The following is a 22,506-nucleotide window of genomic DNA, read 5'->3' as shown; positions in this document are numbered from 1 at the left end:
CACAAGTATATTAAAATTAGTTTGGTTATTGTGAAGAGTCTGTTTTTGACTTTTTGGCGGGAATGTGAGGAGTGAAGTTGTGTGATTTGTTTTATTTTGCCCATTTAGGGTTTCTTCATGTTTAAATGTGTAATAATGGTGGTTTATTAAGAATTGTGCATATTTGCACTGACGAATATTTAATTTCAGTGTAGGAAGTTTTCATAGCTTTGGTCCTCAAAACTGAACCATTAAAGTGTCACATTGTTGTGCTTCTTTCTCTCTCCGACACTTTTCTCACTGTTTTTCTCAATAACAGTTAGAGATATCGAGTTGAAAATACTAAAAACCAATGATAATAAACAGGGACAAACGCCACCTCAATGAATACCCTAGTTCTTACAAAATTTTTATTATTATTTCCAAATATTAACTTATTGGATGTTTTTATTTAATTAAAGTAATTATTGCTTGTTACTGATTAGCTTTATAAACATTTATATATGGGTAATGAATGGACTAATGTAGACTTTGTTTTGGAATTTATATGTCTATACATTTGTATCAAAGGAGATTTTTTTATGCAGATAATGTATGCAGCCGATTTGACGAGAAGTGATTACTACTACACGTAAACGTATCCATCTTCATAATAGTGATATTGTATGTTTTCAAATTAATTTGCATTACGCTTGAATGTTCACTCTGGGTTTGCAGAGTCGACAGTCTTAGACTTCGAATAATTATAGACAAAATTTGAACCTTGGGTAAATAGTAAAAGGTAAAGTAAAAGGAAATCTAAAAATCGATATAAAATACTAACCAATGGTTCCGAAATAAAAAATATATTTGTAGATTCAATTGCAAAGAAACCTAATTGAGAATTTGGTGTACTTTGGAATCTGAAGTTTTAATGTGAATTTTTTGCTTTTTTGTTATCGTACATAGTATACTTTTCGAAATTTTGTTCTGAGCCTCACACATTCTACTGACTGGGTAAGTCAGTTATTGTGGCGACGACGACTCCCGGTTTGGAGTCAAGAAGAGTGACAAAATAATTTGTGTATTTCAGAGCTAATTCTTAAATTTTACTTATCTACTACAAGCTATAGTAAGACACCACTTAATGCGGTTTCAATTAGCGCTGTTTCTGTTCAATGCTTATTCAATTTAATTGTGGGGTTCTGCGTAATTGCATGCAGCGTTAGTCTTCTCAATTTTTTTCTCTTCTTGTTCGCTGGTAGCTTAAGGGACTATTCTAGCTACGCCTGGATGAGTAGGTGAGCTCAGGGGTCAACCTGAGAGAATTTGCCAACACTAGCCCTAGCAAGAGCAGTGTTTCGCAGAATCTACCACCGGACCAGTATCGCAACCCGCTCAGAAGATAGGCGAAGATAGTAACCACTCATCATTAGGTGGGCCGTGTGCTCATCTGCCTATAAGGGGAATAAAAAAAATCCGCCGAGAAACTCAGTGGGCTGTCTCTATGGGAGCATTCTCAATATTCGAAGAAGATTAGTTAGAAAGATAGATTAGATTGCGTTTCTTCTTTCTTGCGGGGTGTTATACAAACGTATTTTTTTCGTTACAAATATTTCTTGACGTTATTGTAAGTATAAATTTATGTAATATAACGATTGATAGTAACAATTATTATAATTTTTTGTTTGTATCATGGGTAATATAGTAAAAATACGAAAAGAAAATAATAAGAAAAAGGATTTTGCTAGAAACTAAAATGCAAATGCTTAGAAGATTAGATACTGGTGAACGTCAATCTCAAATTGGTGCTGTATTGAATTTGGCAACCTCAACGATAAGGAGTATTCTTAAGAATTAAAAAAAAATTGTTATCGGCAACGGCAAGTACGACAAGCTCTGCAACTAGAATTACCCGCTCTAAAAATAATACAATAGAGGAAATGGAAAAACAACTTTCTATATGGATAGATGACGAAATTGAACGCAATATGCCGTTAATCCAATCTATTATAATGGAAAAAGCTAGAAGTATTTTTAATTACATTCTGGTTGAGGCAAGTGACCCAAGTGAAACTTTCGTTCTAAATCGAGGCTTAATAGATCTAAACATAGAAATAATCTTAAAAAGGAAAACACAAATTACATTAGATACCTTTTTGATAATAAGGTAGAAAAACTGGAAATGCAGAAGAGAATGAATGACCTGAAATTAATATAATGACTTACAATTGCCCCTAACACCTTGCAGATCGTCAAATCCCACATACCCCGCGCGCCCCCTAGGCGCGGGTATCTCGTAAGAGGTTTGGAACCCAGCCCGAAAAAAAAAAGTGGCACAAGTGCCACCACTGCAGTGGCTGCAGTGCAACGAGGAAACGAGGATACGGCGGAGCACACGCTCGTGTGCTCGGCGCTGCTCCGCGAAAGCGTTGCGTCCTCGTTGCAAAGATAGGACTGGACTTGTAGCTTCCGACCGGCGTGGCTACGATGCTCGGCAGCGACGAGTCCTGGCAGGCGATGCTCGACTTCTGCGAGTCCACCATCTCGCAGAAGGAGGCGGCGGAACGGGAGAGGGAGAGCTCTTCTTTCCTCTCGGCGCCGTGCCGCCGCCGCCGAGTCAGGGGTCGGAGGAGGGCGTTTGTCCGGTTCCGACCCCTGTGAGAACTATCGCCTCGACAACTAGTCGGTCGGACGTCCTCGGGGTGGCACCGTTCGACGCGTGTCTGGAGATCGGACGTCGGGTATAAGAGTGCAGGGGAGTCGTTTAGTGCGGTAGGAGGAAGGGCTCATGGTCTGCTCAATACCTGCAGATCGTCAAGTCCCACATATCCCGCGCGCCCCCTAGACGCGTGGACCTCGTATGAGGTTCGGCCCCTGGCCCGAAAACAAAGTGACACAAGTGAAACTTTCGTTACGAGCAGAGGATGGTTTAGTAGATTTAAACATAGAAATAATCTAAATAACTCACATATTAGAATAACGGATTAGATAGCTAAAAAAAAAAAAAAAATTGCCTAATGTTTTCTGTGGATTCTAACTTTCAGCCATTATTCCACACTAACCTGAACCATAACTTGCATAGCGGTACACTGTTGAGAGGTCCTATTGATGGTACAACCTTCCTTGTTGTATGATGGTTATATGTTCTTCGATGGATGAACTGGAATGAATAATTACTTTTTTTTTCGACATAGAAAAACAATACTAATAGGGAGTAAAGGAAATATTGTAGAAAGGCACTGCTTATTTCTTTAAGAAATCTTTCCTAACAGACCTGTGAGACGATTCTGGAAGTAATAATAAAAACTGATGAGTGTGTGTAGTAGAGTAGACATAGTCCCTTAAATATGTTAATCAAAGTACAGTAACACCATTGCCAACATTCATAAAATGAAAACATGCTATGTTTAAGTAGACCTTCACAGGCCGTTTTAAATCGTCTCAACCAACTTTACCAAATAAACACACACACACCCACAGCAACATTGTTTGTTACACTTTATACAATACAAACTTAAGTGAAGAGAATAAAAAACAATTAATGAGGTCAATGGGAAATATTCCTAGTCTTTGTATCTAAAAACAAGAACTGCTTTACAAACTTGAAAGTCAGCCGGCACCGATTACACGTTGACTGGACTGAGAAACCAAAAAACACAAAAACGCAAAAAAAAAATTAATTGCCCTTGTAGGCTGCCGAGCATACGGCCCACTTTATGATGAGTGGTTACCGTCGCCCATGGACTTCAGCAATGCCTGGGGCAGAGCTAAGCCGCTGCTTACCCAGCGCTTACATCTGCCGAGTACGTATTTCATTATAACATTTGGCACCGGCCTATGGGAATCAAACACTGACATCATATCGTTCGACACAAGCACGCCGGGAGTCTTATCCTTGAGGCAATGACGACCTCAAATGAATATGTCATTTTCTATATGACTATCTACTTATCATGCTATTATCAACGAATAGTATAAAAATACTAAATACTAAGCATTTTGTTATATAATTATGAATAAATAATACTTACGACTTAAATTTGTGTTTTATTTTTAATTATATCATTATTCTTCACAGATTCTAGTGCCACATACTAATTTTACCATGCTTCCAGTTTTAGGTGCCTTGGCCAGTAACACTAAAGGGGACCTGCATTTCATACAAACAAAAAGCGGCCATTTACAGTTAATATATGAACCGTATATTTTCGTGACGGACAGTGTTCGGAGTGGACGAACATTCTGGAGATGCATGGAGTACGGAAAACGGTGTCGAGCCAGGATCACGTCTAAAAATAATGTTTTACGAATAACTAATCCTGTACACAATCATTTGGAAGATCATATGCAGAAAATAGCTAGGAAATATGAATTGGGAGAAGTTGTAACGTGCCCATCTGTTTGACATGTGAAACTGTAGATACCTACCAGTATTTTGTCTTTTAATGTCGTCAGTGTTTAGGCAAAATACATACAAACAATTCTTTTTGTATAAATCACTTACGTATCTGAATTGCGATATAAATAATATTGCAAATGATGAATGGGAATTAGAGACATGTAGGCTGATTTTTTAATATGAGATAAAGGTAAGGGTGGTGTTAGAGCATTTAGTTACCCCGCACGGGTAGGTCCTCCTGCTTAGTTCTGCTTTGAAGCAGTCATGCTATCTGGCTTGAAGCTTGAGACCACTGTTACCTACACAATATAAATGAGACTATGACCTCATATTTCAAGGTCGATGATGGCATTCATTTTGTGATGGCCTGGATTCCACGGATGCCGATAACCACTTAGGAGGGCCAGCTCGGACACCCATTAATGCAAAGAAATTGTTCACGACATAAAGTGCAACATAAACTATTTTTATTACTTATGTTATAGTTGCGTACAAATAAATTAAAACGTGATGATGATTAAATATGGCTACTCAAGAAATAATTAATAGATTAGACAATTGATCCCTTCCTCAGGTTTGGAAGTCTTCAAGGCATATAAATAAAGAGCTTATCCCAGAGACTCTTTAAGTTAGATCGGTTAGCCTTAAATAAATAATTAGTATTTTCATTCAATTAGTAATAACAACATATTAGTGACATGACTGCAAATATTATTGAATTTAATTAAATGGATTATGAAAATGTGTTACAATAATGTGATCAGTAGAAATTAAGGTTGAATAAATTTAAGATAAACAATAAAGAAAACAAAAATTATTTTGTTTTATTTATTAAATTATAGAAAAAGTATATTTGATGTGTTTCGTTAACCATTAGAGCGCGAACCGTCAATAGATCGACTCTCTATTAATGCATATAAGTGCGGAGCGTCGAAATACCGACTACTGCGCGGTTTGATTATAAGTACCTCGACCTGTACGGACTTGTCTTAGCGCGCGCATTTATAACGTTTTTAATAAGTTTTGTAAATAACCATTTAAAATTATTTTGCTGTGAATTTAGCATTGATTTTTGTATTTTTTTTAAGTTGAAGTTTTCCTAGAGACACCAACCAGATTCAATCAAAATTTTGGTTTAGAGAAGTTACCAGGGACGAAGCTTCGCCGTTGTGTGGTGTGTAGTAATAAAGGAGGAAAAGGAGTGACTCGATCTTCGCTAGTTTGTGTGCGCTGTAAAAAGGGAGTCCATGGGGTTTGTGTGGGGAAACATTTTTGTCAATAATTCTTTTTATATCCTTGTTTGTTTCCTTTTCTTTTAATTAAATAAAAATATGTTTCATGTGAGTAGTTTGATATGTTCCTTACACATAACAGAAAGAGTTACGAATATTCATCTACAGTTGAGGGAAATAATTAAGATTCTGTGTATACTTAATTAATAGGGTACTTTTTTCAAAAATCCTTTAGCGGTTTCTGGAAATTATGTGAAAAGCTCAGCACTAAAAGGGTTAATAACTGTTTCCATTTAGGTTTGGCTGAGAAGCAAATAAGTTATACAATAACGAAACGCGGTGCTCCGTCTCTTGTGTTAGATGGTTTTGGTTTCATTGCACGCAAAAGACGCGGATCTCGAGTTTACTGGTCTTGTAAAAGTCGTCGCCACGGATGCGCTGCAAAAGCACTTACTTACAATGGGAAGCTGGTCAGTCATAAACTGCACCATAACCACACTCCACACGATCCTTTCGTAACCCAACATGCACGAATTGAAAGTCTTATTGAAATTGTACCTGTTATCCCAGGCACATAAATGTCTGCTTCCTCAAAATTTGTTTGATTCTCGCATAAGGCGCATGATAATTACGTAACTGCGAGTATAAGCCTATGTCTTTTACATTTTAAATGTACTCTTGGTGTTCGTCAAAAGTTTAGTAGCTTCTATATCATTGTTACTATTTATGTATATATTATATTGGTTGCGGACGATACACTGATAAGGTTGGTGTTTTGCAGTTGAGTTCGTGATTTCTAATCGCGGTCGACGGCACATGAGGCTTGGGGGATTTTCATTTTACGCTGAAAAAGTTTTCCCGGAAAAAAGCAAGGTGCGATGGCGGTGCACGCGGCGAACTTGTCGGGCTTATGCTCACACGCTTCACGACAAAATCTTCGCTCTAAGTAACGTACATTCACATGAACCGCCGGCGTTGGTTCAACGTATTTTAACGCATGCGGCACTCGCTACTCAAGCGAAGCCTACTTTCGATGAATAATTATTACTAACTAACCATTAACGCAAGGCTAGCCTTAGATTGTATTGCTACGTTTGAACGCTTATTAAAATCGTAACGACAGCTACTGATATCAAATGCATTGTTTTTTAAATAGTAATTTTTGGAGACACTAACATCAACGGAATGATATTCGAAGCGGTCGTTACGTCGAAATGTTAATGTTGTCTTTACCAATAATAATAGTAATGTTGTGTCGTTTTACTCGCATATTGCCATATTAATTGAATTGTGATTAACACATGAAAATTTGATTTAGGTTGAGTAAGATATTGATTAAGTGAAAAATATATTTGCACAAAACATCGCCTAAGTAATAATTAAGTTAGTGAATCAATCTAGTCATGGTATACCAAATCCAAAAATTTTGCGTAAACTTAGAAATAGGTTTTCTTTTCTTGACAAGTAGGCGAAGCTGTTTGGTGTATAATTTTATAATAGATTACAAAAGACTTATAACAACTCTTTTTGGGAATGGTCCTACGGTTGGCAAGTCACGGTATAAACTAGTGGGAGAATTAAGTTAGAAAATAAGGTGAGAAAGCAAAATAAGAGAGTTAATAAGTAGTTAATAATAACATTTGACAAGTACCTGATTTTTAACTAAAGTAGTGCTTCGAAACAGCAAAAAAAAGTATTAGTATTGAACGATCTGGTATTTATTGCTTATTTGATGTTTTCAAGATTGAATGGCGTATTTTTAAGAAAATGTGAAAAGAGAAATATCTTTTTTATTTTATTTTATCATTACACTAGCGACCCGCCCTCGCTTCGCTTCGGAAACATTAAAACACACATGAAACCAAAAAAAAATAATTAAAAAAAATGAAAAAAAAGTAGCCTATGTTCATCAGGGACAATGTCGGCTTCTAATGGAAAAAGAATTTTTCAAATCGGTCCAGTAGTTTCGGAGCCTATTCGAAACAAACAAACAAACAAATCTTTCCTCTTTATAATATTAGTATAGATATTCTCTATTTCAACAAATGGTGATTTTTATAGGTTACTTACTGATCAGGAATTTATTTACAAAATAAAAAAGAACATATTAAGAAGTTATTCGATATTTATTTTAAATAGATGTATAAAGGTCTTTTTTTCAAGCAAATTGTTTATTTGAATTACAAAATTTAAATGTAGTTTCTGTTAATGATACGCGGATCCTGTAACGTAGCTCTATACCTTTTTATCGATATTGTGCACATTCATATTCATCTTTACTAACTCTCGTATCATTGTATGTATTTTATGGTATTACTTTCGGTTCGGTGAATAATGTTGGGGAGCTTGCGGTTGCATGTTGTTGATGATTTATTTTATGTTATAGAGAAGTTGTATGAAATAGGGACTTTCTAATGTAATTGATTTTTGTTGTTTCCTTAGATGAATTTGTGCGGCTGTCAGTGGGCCCCGGAGGACGCCCGCGCCTCTGGGTTCGAGGGCGAAGTTTTTATGCGGCTCACACCATGAGATCCGGAGTGGTTCGCTGGCGTTGTACTATGGGAGGTTGTGGTTGTAAGGCCTACACACAGAAGGGTACCTTACACAAGTTGGTTGGCGAACACAACCACGTCAACCGTGGGGGCAGACGTGCGGCGAAACAATCCAATCCCATGATAAATGTTCGTGCGTCATCACCTCCCACGCCATTACTGCTGTCCAGAATACGACATTTGGACATTGATAATTTCGATCCAAACGCTTGGATGGTACGAAATTAGTTCTGTATCAATTTTTAACTGGTTTTGAAATACAGACGATGAAACGGACGGAATACGAGATTCTGTTTAATATAATTTGTCAAAAACGAATATTTATATGAATATAACACAGGTACAAAACGTTAAAAGAAATTTAGCGATTTCCAGTGACTAAATTGAAAGAAAATGAAAAAAATTTTTCAATCAAATGATTTGTATTTATAGTTTAATTACTGGTAATTATATAAGATTATTGCAATTTAAATGTGCCATAATATAATTTTGTTCTTAGGTAAATATATTCTAGTTGCAAATCAAAGTACAAGCTTTAGGTACTGTGTGATATGAAGCTCATATACTATACTCTCAATGTAGTTATAGTTTTATTATATGAGTGCCAAAAAGAAATTTTACTAGGTAGTTATTAGGAAGTAGATATTTTCTTAGTTTAAATATTCTTATGATCGGTATGGTCAAATCTTGTAGAAAATTGTAGTCGATAAACATAAACCACGAAATCGGTCTTCCTCTTATTTTTTTCAACATTGTTAAATTATGATCTTACTACTCTTCGTTATTGTAATAATATTTTTATTGTTTAAAAACTACTAATACATTTACATGTGCCAAATGATTTGCTCATTTTATGTTTCTCATAGAGAAGAATAAGTTTAATTGTGAACATAATTCTGTTGACTCTGACTGTGGCTAGTGGTGTGTTGAATAGTAGCGGTGTAATTGTGTGAAATACAAAATGCTCATTTCGATTGTGTTTTATTAATTTCATCGCTTTATACAAATATACGGTTTAATTGAACTTCGTTTTATTGAATCCTTCTGTACTCAAGTCCATTGTCTGTTAGCAACTAAGTAGTTAGATAATAATGCATGTTAGCTTTTTTGTTCCACTTAAGGCTCGTAGATAAGTTCAAACTAGCATTACGTGGAACATAATGTAAGATTTAAAAAACGTTTTTGAATCGATAATTAATTTGTGTGTATGTTTGCAGCACGTTTCATCCGTGCCGGTAAGGGGAGACTCCTGCTGCACCGAGGCTACACTTTCCGCTTGAAGAACAACCTGGCTCATGGTCGCAAACAATGGTATTGCTCGTCACGTCTTACCTCCCGTTGCCTCGCCGACGTGAACACAGAAGGACCCGAGGGCCACGAACGTATAGTTCGCTCTCGCTATGCCCACAACCACGCGCCCCCTAATGTACGTCGTTTCGCTGACGGCCGGTATGTCGTTCGCACTCCACACCAGAGCGGCCACCGGGCAAATGCTCCACTCGACCCTCATCATCAGCTGCTTCAGTTGCAGCATGCACTGGCTCTTTATGCGGCTCATGCAAACGCTACCGCCACCGCCAATGCAACTGCTAATGCGACTGCTGCCGTCTCGGCCTCTACAGGGACTGCGCCTCAACCATCTCCAAGCGCTTTACCACCTCCAGCGCAACACACGAATGCGGCTAAACCTTTACTTGTTGACACTCCATGCAACGAGGAGGATTAAATTACATGGTTCATGTATGTACATTTGATGCCGGTAATGGACCCATTAATGAGAAATGTTTTACGAATTGTACTAAGCGATATAATCATAACAATGACGATTTCAATCGTTAGTCGATTGATATTTTGCGAAAGCCTTTTGGCATGCATAATAGTTTAATTTATTTAGGGTAATTTATCATATAAGTTATGAGGGGATAGGTATCGTTTACTTAGGATTCAGCGATGGCTATTGTTGGTTATTAAGTGTGGGTAAGGAAAGTAATGTCGACGTTTCTGTAGGTGTTCTGAGTGTTGCGATGACCAGTGAAGGAAACACGAGAGACATCCACTTATAGAATACGATTGAATGTTACGTGTTCGTTGTAGGTTAGGCGTTGTCATCTAATGTAATGCGTATCGTATAGGTGTGGTCTATTTAACGAATCGAATAGGAATATTAAGGATGTTAAGTATGTAAGAACTATATGGTGTGTGATGGTGTTAAATCGTATCGATGTCAGATTAAAGCAGTTGGTTGTTATCTGGATAAGGGCCGCTTTTAGCGTTTGGTTTGATATTGGACCCGCGCAGCATCGTCTTTGAACGTGTAACGCTAGGCGGAGAGGCTGGTCAGTATAAGGAACCATCAGGTCAGTGGAAACAAGTCAGCATTTGATTCGTGTGTTCAGGTCGGGTTCGGCGGTAATGAGCCGTCGACTACGTTGTAGGTGACTGATTGAGAAATTCGTTCGAGACAAAGCAATACGGTGTCCCCTGGACTGTACTTAGAATTACTTAATTTATTTTGTGAATTTTATACTTTACAATTTTCAGATACTTATTGCGACTTATAGACGTCCGCCTCTTTAATCTAAGAATTTACAGTAGTTACGAATGTCGGACGGCGTCTCCGATGAGGCGCACCAGACCGGCGCTACGACGTCGATCATGTCGCGCGGGCTGCACTCGATGTTGTGCTCTTTACGATTGGTTTTAAGTACTAAAGCTCAATCATCTACCTCTTTCACTTTTATACGGGTTTACAGATTAGTTTAATTATACAATTTTTATATACAAGAATGAATACTCAGAAGCTTTACTCGAGTAAGGTGTTTTAATTTAGGTGCATAGGTTAGGCTAGGCTAGAAAAGGCGCACCGGGGTGGTTCGCCGCGCAGGGTCCGGCGCGCCTTCTTACTACCTCTAGTTATTATCGAAACTCAACTACCTCTTTACTTAGTTTTAACTTGATTGTGAACATTCGCTGTTGACGACTTGAATTATAAATAATAAATGTAAGTCCGTTTTGAGACTTGTCTGGATATATTTTATTAATTGTTTTGCTTTGTTGCTAATCGAGACGTATGATATTCGACGGGACTCATAACGTTCTCGTCGAAATGCTTTTGTATGTACCTATTGTCTTAATTCTGATTTAAGTACAAATTTTACTAATTTTTAAATTGTTATTTAGGTGATTTAATTCTATGGGGTCTAAGTAATTATGTGTATGACGTTATTTTATCTAGATGTGGTAATAGACCGTGTCGAATTCTTTGGAGTTTACTGAAGTGACTGACAATATGAAACGACACATTCAGATGAGACCTTAATCCGGCTGCAAGGTATCAACGATGAGGCACCGGGAAGGCCTCATTTGAAATGTTATGAGCACTGAATTTTATTCATACCAAACAATAGTTTAACATATTTCCTGTCAAATGTTTGGCACGATCTTGTACCTGATGTTTAAAATGCTAAACCAAAAAAAAAACGGACTCTTAAATAAAAACATAAAAAAAGTGAAGCCGTGACGATTACGAGTTGTAATTTAATGTAACTATAAGTTTAATGTATTTAGGTTTATGTGTATTATATATAGAGCAATTTGACAATATACGTCAATTATAATATACGATCAAGGAGCTGTTGGATTGAAATAAAAGGAATCAATGCTAAGACAATGCGACAAGTTTTGTGTAAATATTAATGTGTCAGATACGAAAATATTAATGATTGGTTTAGGTAATGAATTTCGATCGGATGGTACGCCGAATTGCTCACGTTACATAATTATTGTGAATCTCTTGGGTAGTGGACGTTCGCTGTGTTTGTTCTCGGGATCACCGCGGCTTCTCTTATGTACTAACCAGTTTCTGCTATATAAAACTATCTACCTCATTTATGATTACTCATATTATACAAGACTTATTCATAATTCTTAGTGTAATTTTATACTTATACCATTGTCGTAAGGTTTTTTTTTTTAGTTCATTTACGGGGTATGTTTTGTGAAATCATATTATTAAATTGTACTTATAAATAAATAACCGCTCGTTTTATTTGTAAAATTTCATCTATGAAACCCGTTTTTAAATTTTATGGTGGAAATTACGGTGAATAAATCTGTGTGCAGTTATCTGACTGATGTTTTTTCCTAACAGGTATTAAGTTTACACAATCTCGTCGAGGGAAAGTCATAATGATGGTGAATACTTTTCCCTTCTGCGAGGAATCTAAGCTTCGAGATAAAGTCATCTGGCGTTGTACATCTAAGAAAACAAATTGTAAAGCTAGGATACACATGGTGGGACAGAACGTTGTTGCTGTGAAAGGAATGCATAACCATCCTCCGAGAGCCATGTGCATTCCGCCTAAAAGACAAAATCCAAAGGCTTCTCTCGACGTAGGAGCGCCCGTCACCGCCTCTACAAATGTAACTTCAGCTCTGACCGAGCTTGGGATGCAAACACCGAAACTAGAATAATATAATGACAAATGCTCACGTATTTTATATTTTTCGTTCACTGATTTACGAACCGAAATGTATTTAGGAAGAAAACCAGACAATAATTTAGGTTGTAAATATTGAAGTTAGTTTATAAGAGAAACGCTAAAAACGTTTTATTCCGATTGAAAACACCCTTTTTACTGTTTGTGGTGCTTTGTACTGTCTATATTGTATTTAGTTCGTATAGTACTAATTACTGTGAAATCAATTGACTTCGGAGAAAAGATTACATGGGTAAAAGACACATGGAAATTTTGTTTGTTAACTTGTTGAAAGTGGATTCATACGCACAGCATTGGATATCTCGATTTGTGATAAAATGATTTTGATAAATCTATCAAAATCACCCATATTTTTTTATATTGTACTTATGATATTAAAGTTGTAAATTTAACGTTTTTATTCCCTGATGGTATTCCATTCCATCACTTTTAATTGTAAGAAAAAAGTGCCTTATGTGAAACAATGGGACCAATAAATTGTCAATCAAGAGAATTTATGCACTGAACATTCCTTATTGAATTGTTAAATTAGGTATTTACGTAGTATTGTAATGTTTATTTTTATGAATATTGGTAAAAAAGTTACATTTTATAAAGAGTATTAACTCCTTAGTATTTAATTAAAATATTATGTTCTTGTAACGTGTAGTTTGTTTTCTTAGCTCATAACGGAAGTCGTAAAAATTAAATCCCATATTTAAACAAGTAGTTTGATGTTTTAGTATTAAAAGTGTGATTTCTCCGGAGCGAATATTGATAATTGTTGTTCGATAGGTCCCCGGTCCTCGGGGATGTCACAGTTCAGATTCGGGCGCAGCTCTCGTCGCCAGGGTCCCATCATCACGACAGGCAAGTTCTCATTCGTCAAGGACCAGGAGTTCCCGAATGGGCGCACCCGCTGGAAGTGCTCCCACGTCTCGACCAACTGCCCGGCCAACATTTACACCATTGATACCGATGTTGTTCTGTTTTATGATAAGCATAATCATGATTGAGAAAGGCGAAAAAGGCGAAAAACTAAAGCCAAGTAGGATGTGACATTTTTGTCATAGAATGAGTTTTTCGTCTTTTATAACAAAAAGATTATTTTGTGAATGAACTTTTTATAAACAAGCGGGATTTAGTAACAATCTAGTGGTTGTGCGTGACGTCATGTAAGGAAGAAACTTTAAATATTATGTGTCGACATGAAACTTGCATTATGAATCTTATATCTTATCTGAATTTATAGTTTTTAATAATGGCTGGATATACGAATGGTGTAATATATAGGGAGCGACAAAGTCGTAGATGTGACTGATTTTCCGAATCGGATTGTAACTTAGTAGTTAGTTTTTCATAATCGTAATGAATTTATTATGTGTGTAATGGATATTGCTAAGAGCCTGTAGTGTCATTGACTTTGCCACTTCTCATTTACTATAGAAAGAAAGGCGATAAACAAATTTAACATGATCCTTGTAATGTAAAAAAAATAAGTAAATATGTTCGAATTCCCTAAATTACATATCAGGATTCCAGAGATTTGTTCCACTATAATAATGCATTGTCTGTGAACCCACAGGCTTAGTTACTTTAGATGATTAGATATGTACTTTCTTACATAGTTACTGTATTTAACTCTCTGTGTACCAAAGCCGTACGTAATACATATTACCTTTGATATAGATCAACAACCAATATTTATTTAACCTTTGATGTAATTACTTATAACGATTAAATAAAATCTGAATGTGAATAATTGTTTAACTTTACATTCTTTTTAAACAAAATATACAGCTCAAATTTAGATTCGTATAATTTTCACAGGAAATATTTCAGCTGTGTATATACCAACCGGAAAGGGTAAAATGCACTTAGTTCTGGATGGATTTGTTTTCGCAGAGAACGCGCCCCGACAATGGCGTTGTTCGAAACGCAGGAGCAAATCATGTTCGGCAAAAGCGCGAACCAACGAACGAGGAGAACTTATTCATTATTATAACGTACATAATCATAGCAAGCCGAAGTTCTGCGAAAAAACTACTAAAAACGTTATACAATTATGAAATAATTAAACAGCGCGTTATAAACACAAGGTTTTGTTTTATTTTTACTATTCAATTGAAAAGGGTTTTTCTACTTTGTACACTGCGAAATTTTCAGATATAAAGCCCTTATTAAGTTGGTCAATTTTCAATGTTATTAAATAAAAGCGTTAATTATGTCAAGACTAAAAAGGCCTAATTTAAAAAAAAAAAAAGGGTTCTTGTGAATAGTGTGCGAAACAGAATGACGGAAGCGAGCCATTCGCACAGTTGTACGTTGTAATGTATGCTGTATGTATGAAATACATTGCATTTGCTTTTTTTCCTATCTAAGCTGAGAGCCTTGAGAGGCTATTTCAGCATAACCTTAACTAGTAGGTGAGCTCACAGGACTCAAGCCTGACGACGTTGCTAACACGAACCCTAGCAAGAGCCGTGCTTCGCAGAATCTACCACCGGATCGGAAACGCGACCCACTGAGAAGATCCGGCGAGAAACTCAGTGGGCAGTGTCTGAGGGTTTGCATTTGCAATTTGCATTGCGTTATACTACTTATGTTTAACATTATAGAAAATCTTGTTTATTTGTTCATTTCTTTACCGAAATAAATAATTTTACGAATACTTTTCACATAATAGTGTGACTTCTTAATTGGTCATTCTATTTTTGTTACTTTAAAGCGAGTAACAACCGTTTTTTTGAAATACCAGGAATGCTTATGTAATAATTTTATATATTTATTTAAACATATACCTATGTAATAACTGAGTAATTGAATGTGTTTAGAATTCCATGCAATATTTGACTTTATCTCTTAAAATATTGAAATTTGTAAGTATTATATAGCGATATAATTTCCAGGATTCTTGGCCATGTAATGGTTGCTGGCAAGAATATTATTGGTGTATAGAAAGCATAAACAATACAATTTTTCGTTAACACAATATATACTTTTAATAACGGCGTCCTTAGATTAGCTTACAGAAACAAAGAGAGATTATTAATAATTTTCAAATTTTAATTTCCAGTTTTTTACTTGCCATCCAGAGCTGGAAAGTCGGTGCTCATTTTCCAAAACAATAAATTCTGGGTAAACAATCAGTACAGGGAGAAATTAAATTGGGCTTGCAAAGATAAGGATACTACGGGCTGTTTGTGTAGAGTTCAAACAACGATGGAAGGAAGATTCATAAGGCTACGTGGAAGTCATAATCATGTACCTAATTTCGCTCCAGACACTTTCATCGCTTCCGAAAAAAAAATTGAAGAAAAATCATTAGCAGCTGTCTCGGTTGGCTGCGATTGGAAAATGTAATGTTTTTGTTAATAAGACGTTTCTTAATTACAATTTGTAATCATTCCGAATGTAGCTTTATTAGGCGCCCATCGAGGTCACAATTTTTGTTTTTATTACATAATATTCCTACTTCGACTTTGTCGACTTTCTCGTTAAATGATAATGTAATTTAAAAACAAAAACGATTATTTTGAATCTACTATGATCATAAGTGCACAAATTTTAAAATCACTATGTTTTGTATTATTTACATCTAATATGTATTTGTTTTAAGTATAACTCTGACCTACCGTATTTTAATAATTTATTCATGTTGTACGTCTATTTTTTTATAAAGTATAGTCTCAACAATTTGACCTATATTAACACTGATGTTTCGTTATATTCATCTTAATTATAGGAGTGGAATATGTCAAACTTAATTAATAAAAATGGCGTTTGTGGATCAAAATAGAGAGGGGAATAAAATGTGTATTTTGCTGTGTAATAATTTAGGTATCCAATAAATGCTGGTAAATATTCCATTACACCTCTAGGTATAAAATATGTTAAAACATTTTAAATTACGGTTTTAACACATTTAATAAACATGTCGGCAGTCGGATCGGCCTTATTAATTTATATATTACTCTTTCACTTGTTGTACGACTCACTATAATATTAGGATTAACTAAAAACAGTTTGTCTCTGTACGTGTAGTATACTAATTAAAGTAAGCCATAACGGACGGCTGTGAGTAAGAACATGATATTTACGTCGCTGTGTAACATAGGCTAAAATGCTCTTCATCGCTTGTAATCACAAAAACATGTAAAATATGTTACGTTTCTCATATCGAGCGGTGAAAGGTTTTAGCGACATTTTTTAAATATTACAGGAGAGCCATTTGAATTTTAAAATTTGGGTAAAATCTCACGCAAAAATGTCTTCTTCAGTTATTTGAATGGTGCAAACTTAATTGAAGTTCGATTAAACATAGAATTGTTGATGCTGATACCATATAAAACAGATCTTTAATTACAAAGATAAATGTCACGGATTAAGCGAAATGTCGCTTAAACCGAATACCCTTTCGCCCCTCGTTTTTATTTTATATATGAACGATAAAAAATATTGTTAGCTCGTAGGAAAACACATCTGTGTAACATGCAAAAGACATTTTTAATGGATTCAACTTAATCTTATTCTAAAATTGTATAATGGACGATAACGCAGAGCTTATGTTTTTGTGTGTGATAGATATTTGTACTTTTACAATATAAATTATTTTGATAAAACGTTGTTTATTTAGCATAGGTAGACGAAGAGCTCATGGTCCACGCGGTGTTAAGCGGTTACCGGATCCAATAGATATCACACGCAGAATGCCACCGCGAGACATGAAAGTCTTTATAACAGTCTTCGTAACTTGATAAGGTCGCATATTCTTCAAACCAAACGCATGATTGATTCGCTATAGAAATGCAGAGCAATGAATTTAACTCCTGCGGGCTCAAAACCAGAAGTTTTAGACGAACTATTTATTAGTTACAATTTTTTTTAGTAGTAGCTGCATTATGTTTACAGTGCACTGGAGCATCTCTCGATTCGGGAATCCGGTGCTAGTAGTGGGGGAGCACCGGTTTCGGAAGTCTGGAAAGCCAGTCGGCAACAAGTATACCTGGCTCTGCATCAAATCCGACACGGGTTGCAAGTGCTACGTCGTGACACAGTGCAACAAGATTATCGGTTCGGGCCACAACCACGAGCATTTTAAAAGAAAACGCATACGTAAAAAACAAACATACGCCAGTAAAACTAAACAAAAGCAGAAGAAGAAATGTAAGAACCGAATAAAAACACATTCGAATGGGATTTTTGTCTAGACGGATAGATATCTTTAACTGAAAACACTTTAAAAGATGATTCTGATGCAAAATAAATTCGTGCGTAGATGAGCCTATATGATTTATAGTTTTGGTTTTCATTGTATTGTGGTAAATAAAATCATGGCAATTACAGTACAACGCTGCATATATCATTCTCTTTATAGATTTCAAAAATGTTCGCCAATAATTGGATGATGTTTGTGTCCTGATATTTTTTGGAAAAGTTTTAAGATTTCATTGCGTTATTCTACATCGACACAATATTAATAAAAACTTTGTTAATTGAAAACTAATACTTTTTTAATTGTCATAATAATTTTTTATTGTGTAACGGATTTAATTGAAATTTTAGTCTTTGTCATCAACTACCACATCCAAAATATCTTTAGTGTTTTGTTTCTTTGAATGCAATGGTAAGCAATGTAATATGTATCGTGGCGGAAGGTTCTTGATAACACGGGTCCGCTGTCCACAGGAAATATCAATATATTCTCTTAGTTTAGGTAAATCATTACGATGTTATTTTCGTTTAACCAATGTATCTTAGTCTACAGTGTAAGAATAATTGGTTACAAAGTATCTCTGTATGTATCTCTACAATGTATGTAATATATACATATAATTGTTCATTTAGCGATTTTTACCTTACAAAACGCTTTCACAAAATTATTAAAAATAGACATTATTTGGCGGACAGAATTATAGAATTATTCTCTTAAAGGACTATCAATGTGAAGCGATCCTTATTCATGTCTTTAGTGTTAATTGGTTACACCTCTGTAACGGTATCTGTCGTAGTCTATACGTTTTTATTTTTATACTATAAGAGCTCATTTTAATCTTCCATCAGAATATTGTATTTAAATATGTTTTGAAAACAAAAAAAATTTGAACGTGATTGTTGACGAGAAGCAATAAAATTCTAGTCTTTTAAGAAGAAATTAATTTTATTTTCATATGATGCATTTACTAAAATGTAAATTCACCTTCCTATTTAAATATACGTAAATTATGCTATGTTTTATAAAAACGTTAACTAAGACTTAGTTTGCTTTTTCGATGGGTATTGACCGTTTAGTTTAGTTGCAGGTGCTTGCAACGTTCCCGAGGCTACACCGACGCTGGGATTACCATTTCCGTTTCCATGCTTTCCCGGTCAGTTCCGGTACTGTCTAAGCAAGAGAGGGAAGCCTGCGATAGAAGTTGGTGCGCACAGATTTTGCTTTAATGGCAGGGCCGCTAGCGGGAAAGTCTGGTGGCGATGTTCTCGCAATCCGCGTTGCAGGGCTGCCGTTCATACGTTCGGTTTGAGGGTTGTACAAATGAATAGTGCGCACACCTGTGGAGTGAGGGCCACGCCGCTCAGACCCATGTTTTAAGCACGTTGACTGTACCGCCCCTATACGACGAGTCTAAAAGTCAATTGAATTATTTGTCATCCGTAACCACCGGCTCCCAGTATGATGTTGGTCTCCGGCACAGAATTTGATCGCGAATTATATATTTATTGATCAGATATTGGAAATTGAATGAATATTAATGAGGGAGTTGATTTTTTCAAGGGAACGTTAAATCTTGCTCTTGTGCCTTCGTGCCGGTGGTTGACAAACTTACTCCAAAATAAATACGCTTTTAAATATGTTCAGACAAAGTTAGACTTGGCAAACTTTAGTTTGTTGAAGTAGCACTTGTCTCCCTGACTCTCCAAAGAGATGTTGTATACGAGTATTGTATTGAGTAGATGCATTTATTGCTAGATATTTTTGAGCTGTGTAAAGTATACGAATATTTTATAGGATTTATGTAGTAGCGACATTTTATAACCGTTTCGAATTGCGGAAATTGATCAGTATTAATTTTTTGTTATTTATTATTGATCTGAAACAAGAATAATCAAAATAGTTTCGTTAAGTTGGTTGTTTGTTCGATATTTCTGAATTGTTATTCTCACAGTTTGAACTGATAATAAGTGTATAGGTTCGAGATGTAACTTACAGTTCGAAATGTTGTCTTTCCTTTTCCGCTCGCAACGGTCTAATGGTAGTTATTGTACAAAGTGATAGTTCTACGGTAATACGTATTTTTATACATTCTTTTACATTATTTTTTTAACAAATTTATCCACGGTATGTACATAAAATAGAAAGCATGTTGAGAGCGAAGGGTAATCTTCGCCGGAGTTGGTTTCGTTTGCGATCGCTCGGATGTCGCGCGTTTCGTGTGCTTATTGCGAGTTTCTTAACGTTATCGATAGCGTAAAAGTTAAGCCAATTTTGTATGCGGTTGGAACAGCGCCTCTAGCGGCAAACGTACGTAAACGATGTCATTCCATACAAATATGAGCTAACTTTTACGCTATCGAGAACGTTAAAAAACTCGCATTGAGCACACTGTTGTTCGGTGAAAGCTTAGACTCTGAACGGAACGTTTAACAAACAAAGTCATGACAAGTATACGATTAGTTTGTAATGTTAACAACTTGTTAAATTAGGAAAATGCATTTATTGATTGAATTCGTAATAATACTCATGTATACGGTTTTAGCGATAAGTATTTCTTTAGTGAGATGTATTACTTTTAAATTTTACTTTATATGATTTTTCATATTCGCTTTCGTACTTAATTGTAGTTGTTTCGTTTTTTCGATCGTCTCTACTCTTGTTGGAAATCTACGATGTATATTTCACGGCGGCTACGCATAATATTATTTGTTTAAGAATATTATTTACTGATCTCTGACGTCACGCAGTCTAAGTTAGTATTATATTATAATGTTTAATTTGTTTCAATTTCAACATAACGACTTAAAGTTCGACTTTGTAACATTTTATATTTTTGTTCTGTGTTACTTGTTAGAAAAAATTATAAAATTAACAATATGGCAGTAGTAAGTGAGAATTTAATTTGTCGCCGCCACAATGTTAACCGACTGAAAATATATACCATTTTAAATAAGATCGTTCTGGTACCAATAAGCGATGTATACGATTTATAAGAACTGATTTTTCGTTCATCTGATAAAAGTTATCCTCAGAGAAAATTATAACCTGTCCGAATTTACTGACAAAGAAAATTTATTCTTTATTCTTTATTGTACACACAGTTAATATGTACAATACAATAATTGTGAAAAGTTATAAAATGCCAAGCTTAACTCAACAATTGAGTTATCTACCAGTTAACCGTTCTTAAAGAGGGAGAGCTTTGCATAATTTATTTTTTTAATTCATGAAACCACTTTTTTACATCGTATTTTTGATGTCAATAACTTTTATCTGATAATTGAAAAGTCAACCCAAGTTAACCTTTTATACCTTTTGTTAACCTTTGAAGTATTATTATTTGTGATAAGATATTTTATTCGATTTATGTTTTTTTAAATGTGAAACTTATGTGAAAGTATTATGAATATAAGTAAGGGTCGGACTTGGACCTGGCTAGTGGTGCATTTATGGTTTTCGTCTGCGAAAATTATAAAAATATTGAATTTAATCATTACATATAAGTAGACTTATTAATTGATTGGATTTGCACTGATAAGAGACCGAGTGAGTAAATGGCAGGTTTAAAATGTATAATTTATTACATTCATGGTAACGGTACCCGACTTAGTTATAATATTTATGGCTTGTTACATTATACTATGCGATTAAAACACGGATAGGATAGATCTTCCGTTGCAATGGTTCACTAATCAATTAGCAGATCTGCGAAATAATTTTTGAAGTGTAACATCATAACTTGGTTAGACCGACATAGGGAAATGTGTTATAGGAGATAGGAAGAACTGCGCACCATTTAAGTAACCATAATAGATATTAAATACACAGCGGTCTTTAGACGGCAATCACTATTTTAATAAAGCACATAGCTCGTTGTCGGAGCCCAAGTTTTGAATAGCAGCATGTATTGTGTTGGCATGCGTTTAATGGTAGGTAGCGGCTTGGCTCTGTCCCTGGCATTGCTGAAGTCCATGGGCGACGGTAACCACTTACCATCAGATTGGCCGTATGCTCGTCTGCCTACAAGGGCAATAAAAAAAATATAAAAAGAGGAGTTAGGAGAATGAGAGTATATCCATGATTTATTAATGAAAATTTATTGTAATTATTTGTAATTACATATAATATTTGTTTTTGAATGTACGTACGTCTGTACGTATTTTTGAATTGGACGTGTACTGAACTACTCATAAGCAGAGGCTCCCTGTGTCACTTGAAAATATAACTACCAAGATTAGATGTTACACGTCGGTACTACGAAAAAAGTAGCCGAGATTTTTTTTAATAATAAAATGAGTGATAAAAACTACAAAACGAAATCAATTAAAAATAATATAAATATATAAAAAAAATTACAAATTATAAGTACATGCGATTTTTGTATTGTATTTTTGTGACGTATGGAATGTTGTTGCACTGTAAAAGAAATTCCCATGGAAAGGTATTCGTGTCAAAATAGCTTATTTACGCGGTTTTTAATTCCAGTTACGAGTAAGTCTGTTCGAAAAGTGCGATACAAAATCTAGTTGCGATAGACGTCAAAGCTTGACAAGTTTCGCAGACGAAAGTCTACACTCGCGATGTCGGTGTTTACTATGTGTAGGTTCGGTAGGGAGATATTCTCGTGTATCTAAGTACAAAGAGATGATTATATTGCGCTAAACTAAAC

General features: G+C 35.3%; 1 protein-coding gene across 43 annotated transcripts in view; it reads left to right on the top strand.

Annotated features, from left to right (window-relative positions):
- The window catches only part of LOC114239888 (uncharacterized), a 471,744-nt gene that overhangs the window by 14,106 nt on the left and 435,132 nt on the right, over positions 1-22,506 (top strand). Inside the window, exons 5-6 of one of the 43 annotated variants that reach the window (XM_089728031.1) lie at positions 6,374-6,538; positions 8,035-9,115. The exons of 34 other annotated variants lie outside the window; for them this stretch is intronic. In XM_089728031.1, the coding sequence (XP_089584157.1) occupies positions 6,374-6,538; positions 8,035-8,372 (503 nt within the window). In that variant the 3' untranslated portion in view covers positions 8,373-9,115. Of the gene's footprint in view, positions 1-4,076; positions 5,175-5,889; positions 6,189-6,373; positions 6,539-8,034; positions 9,116-9,361; positions 12,181-12,294; positions 13,286-15,698; positions 17,245-17,533; positions 18,777-18,918; position 22,506 lie in introns of those variants that run through there. 8 more of the 43 variants (XM_089728044.1, XM_089728043.1, XM_089728047.1 and 5 more) reach the window with 8 other exon arrangements.

The sequence above is a fragment of the Bombyx mandarina genome, chromosome 06 (genome assembly GCF_030267445.1).
Source record: "Bombyx mandarina strain Sakado chromosome 06, ASM3026744v2".
Taxonomy (NCBI): Eukaryota; Metazoa; Arthropoda; class Insecta; order Lepidoptera; family Bombycidae; genus Bombyx; species Bombyx mandarina.
This window is presented reverse-complemented; position numbering and strand designations above follow the sequence as displayed.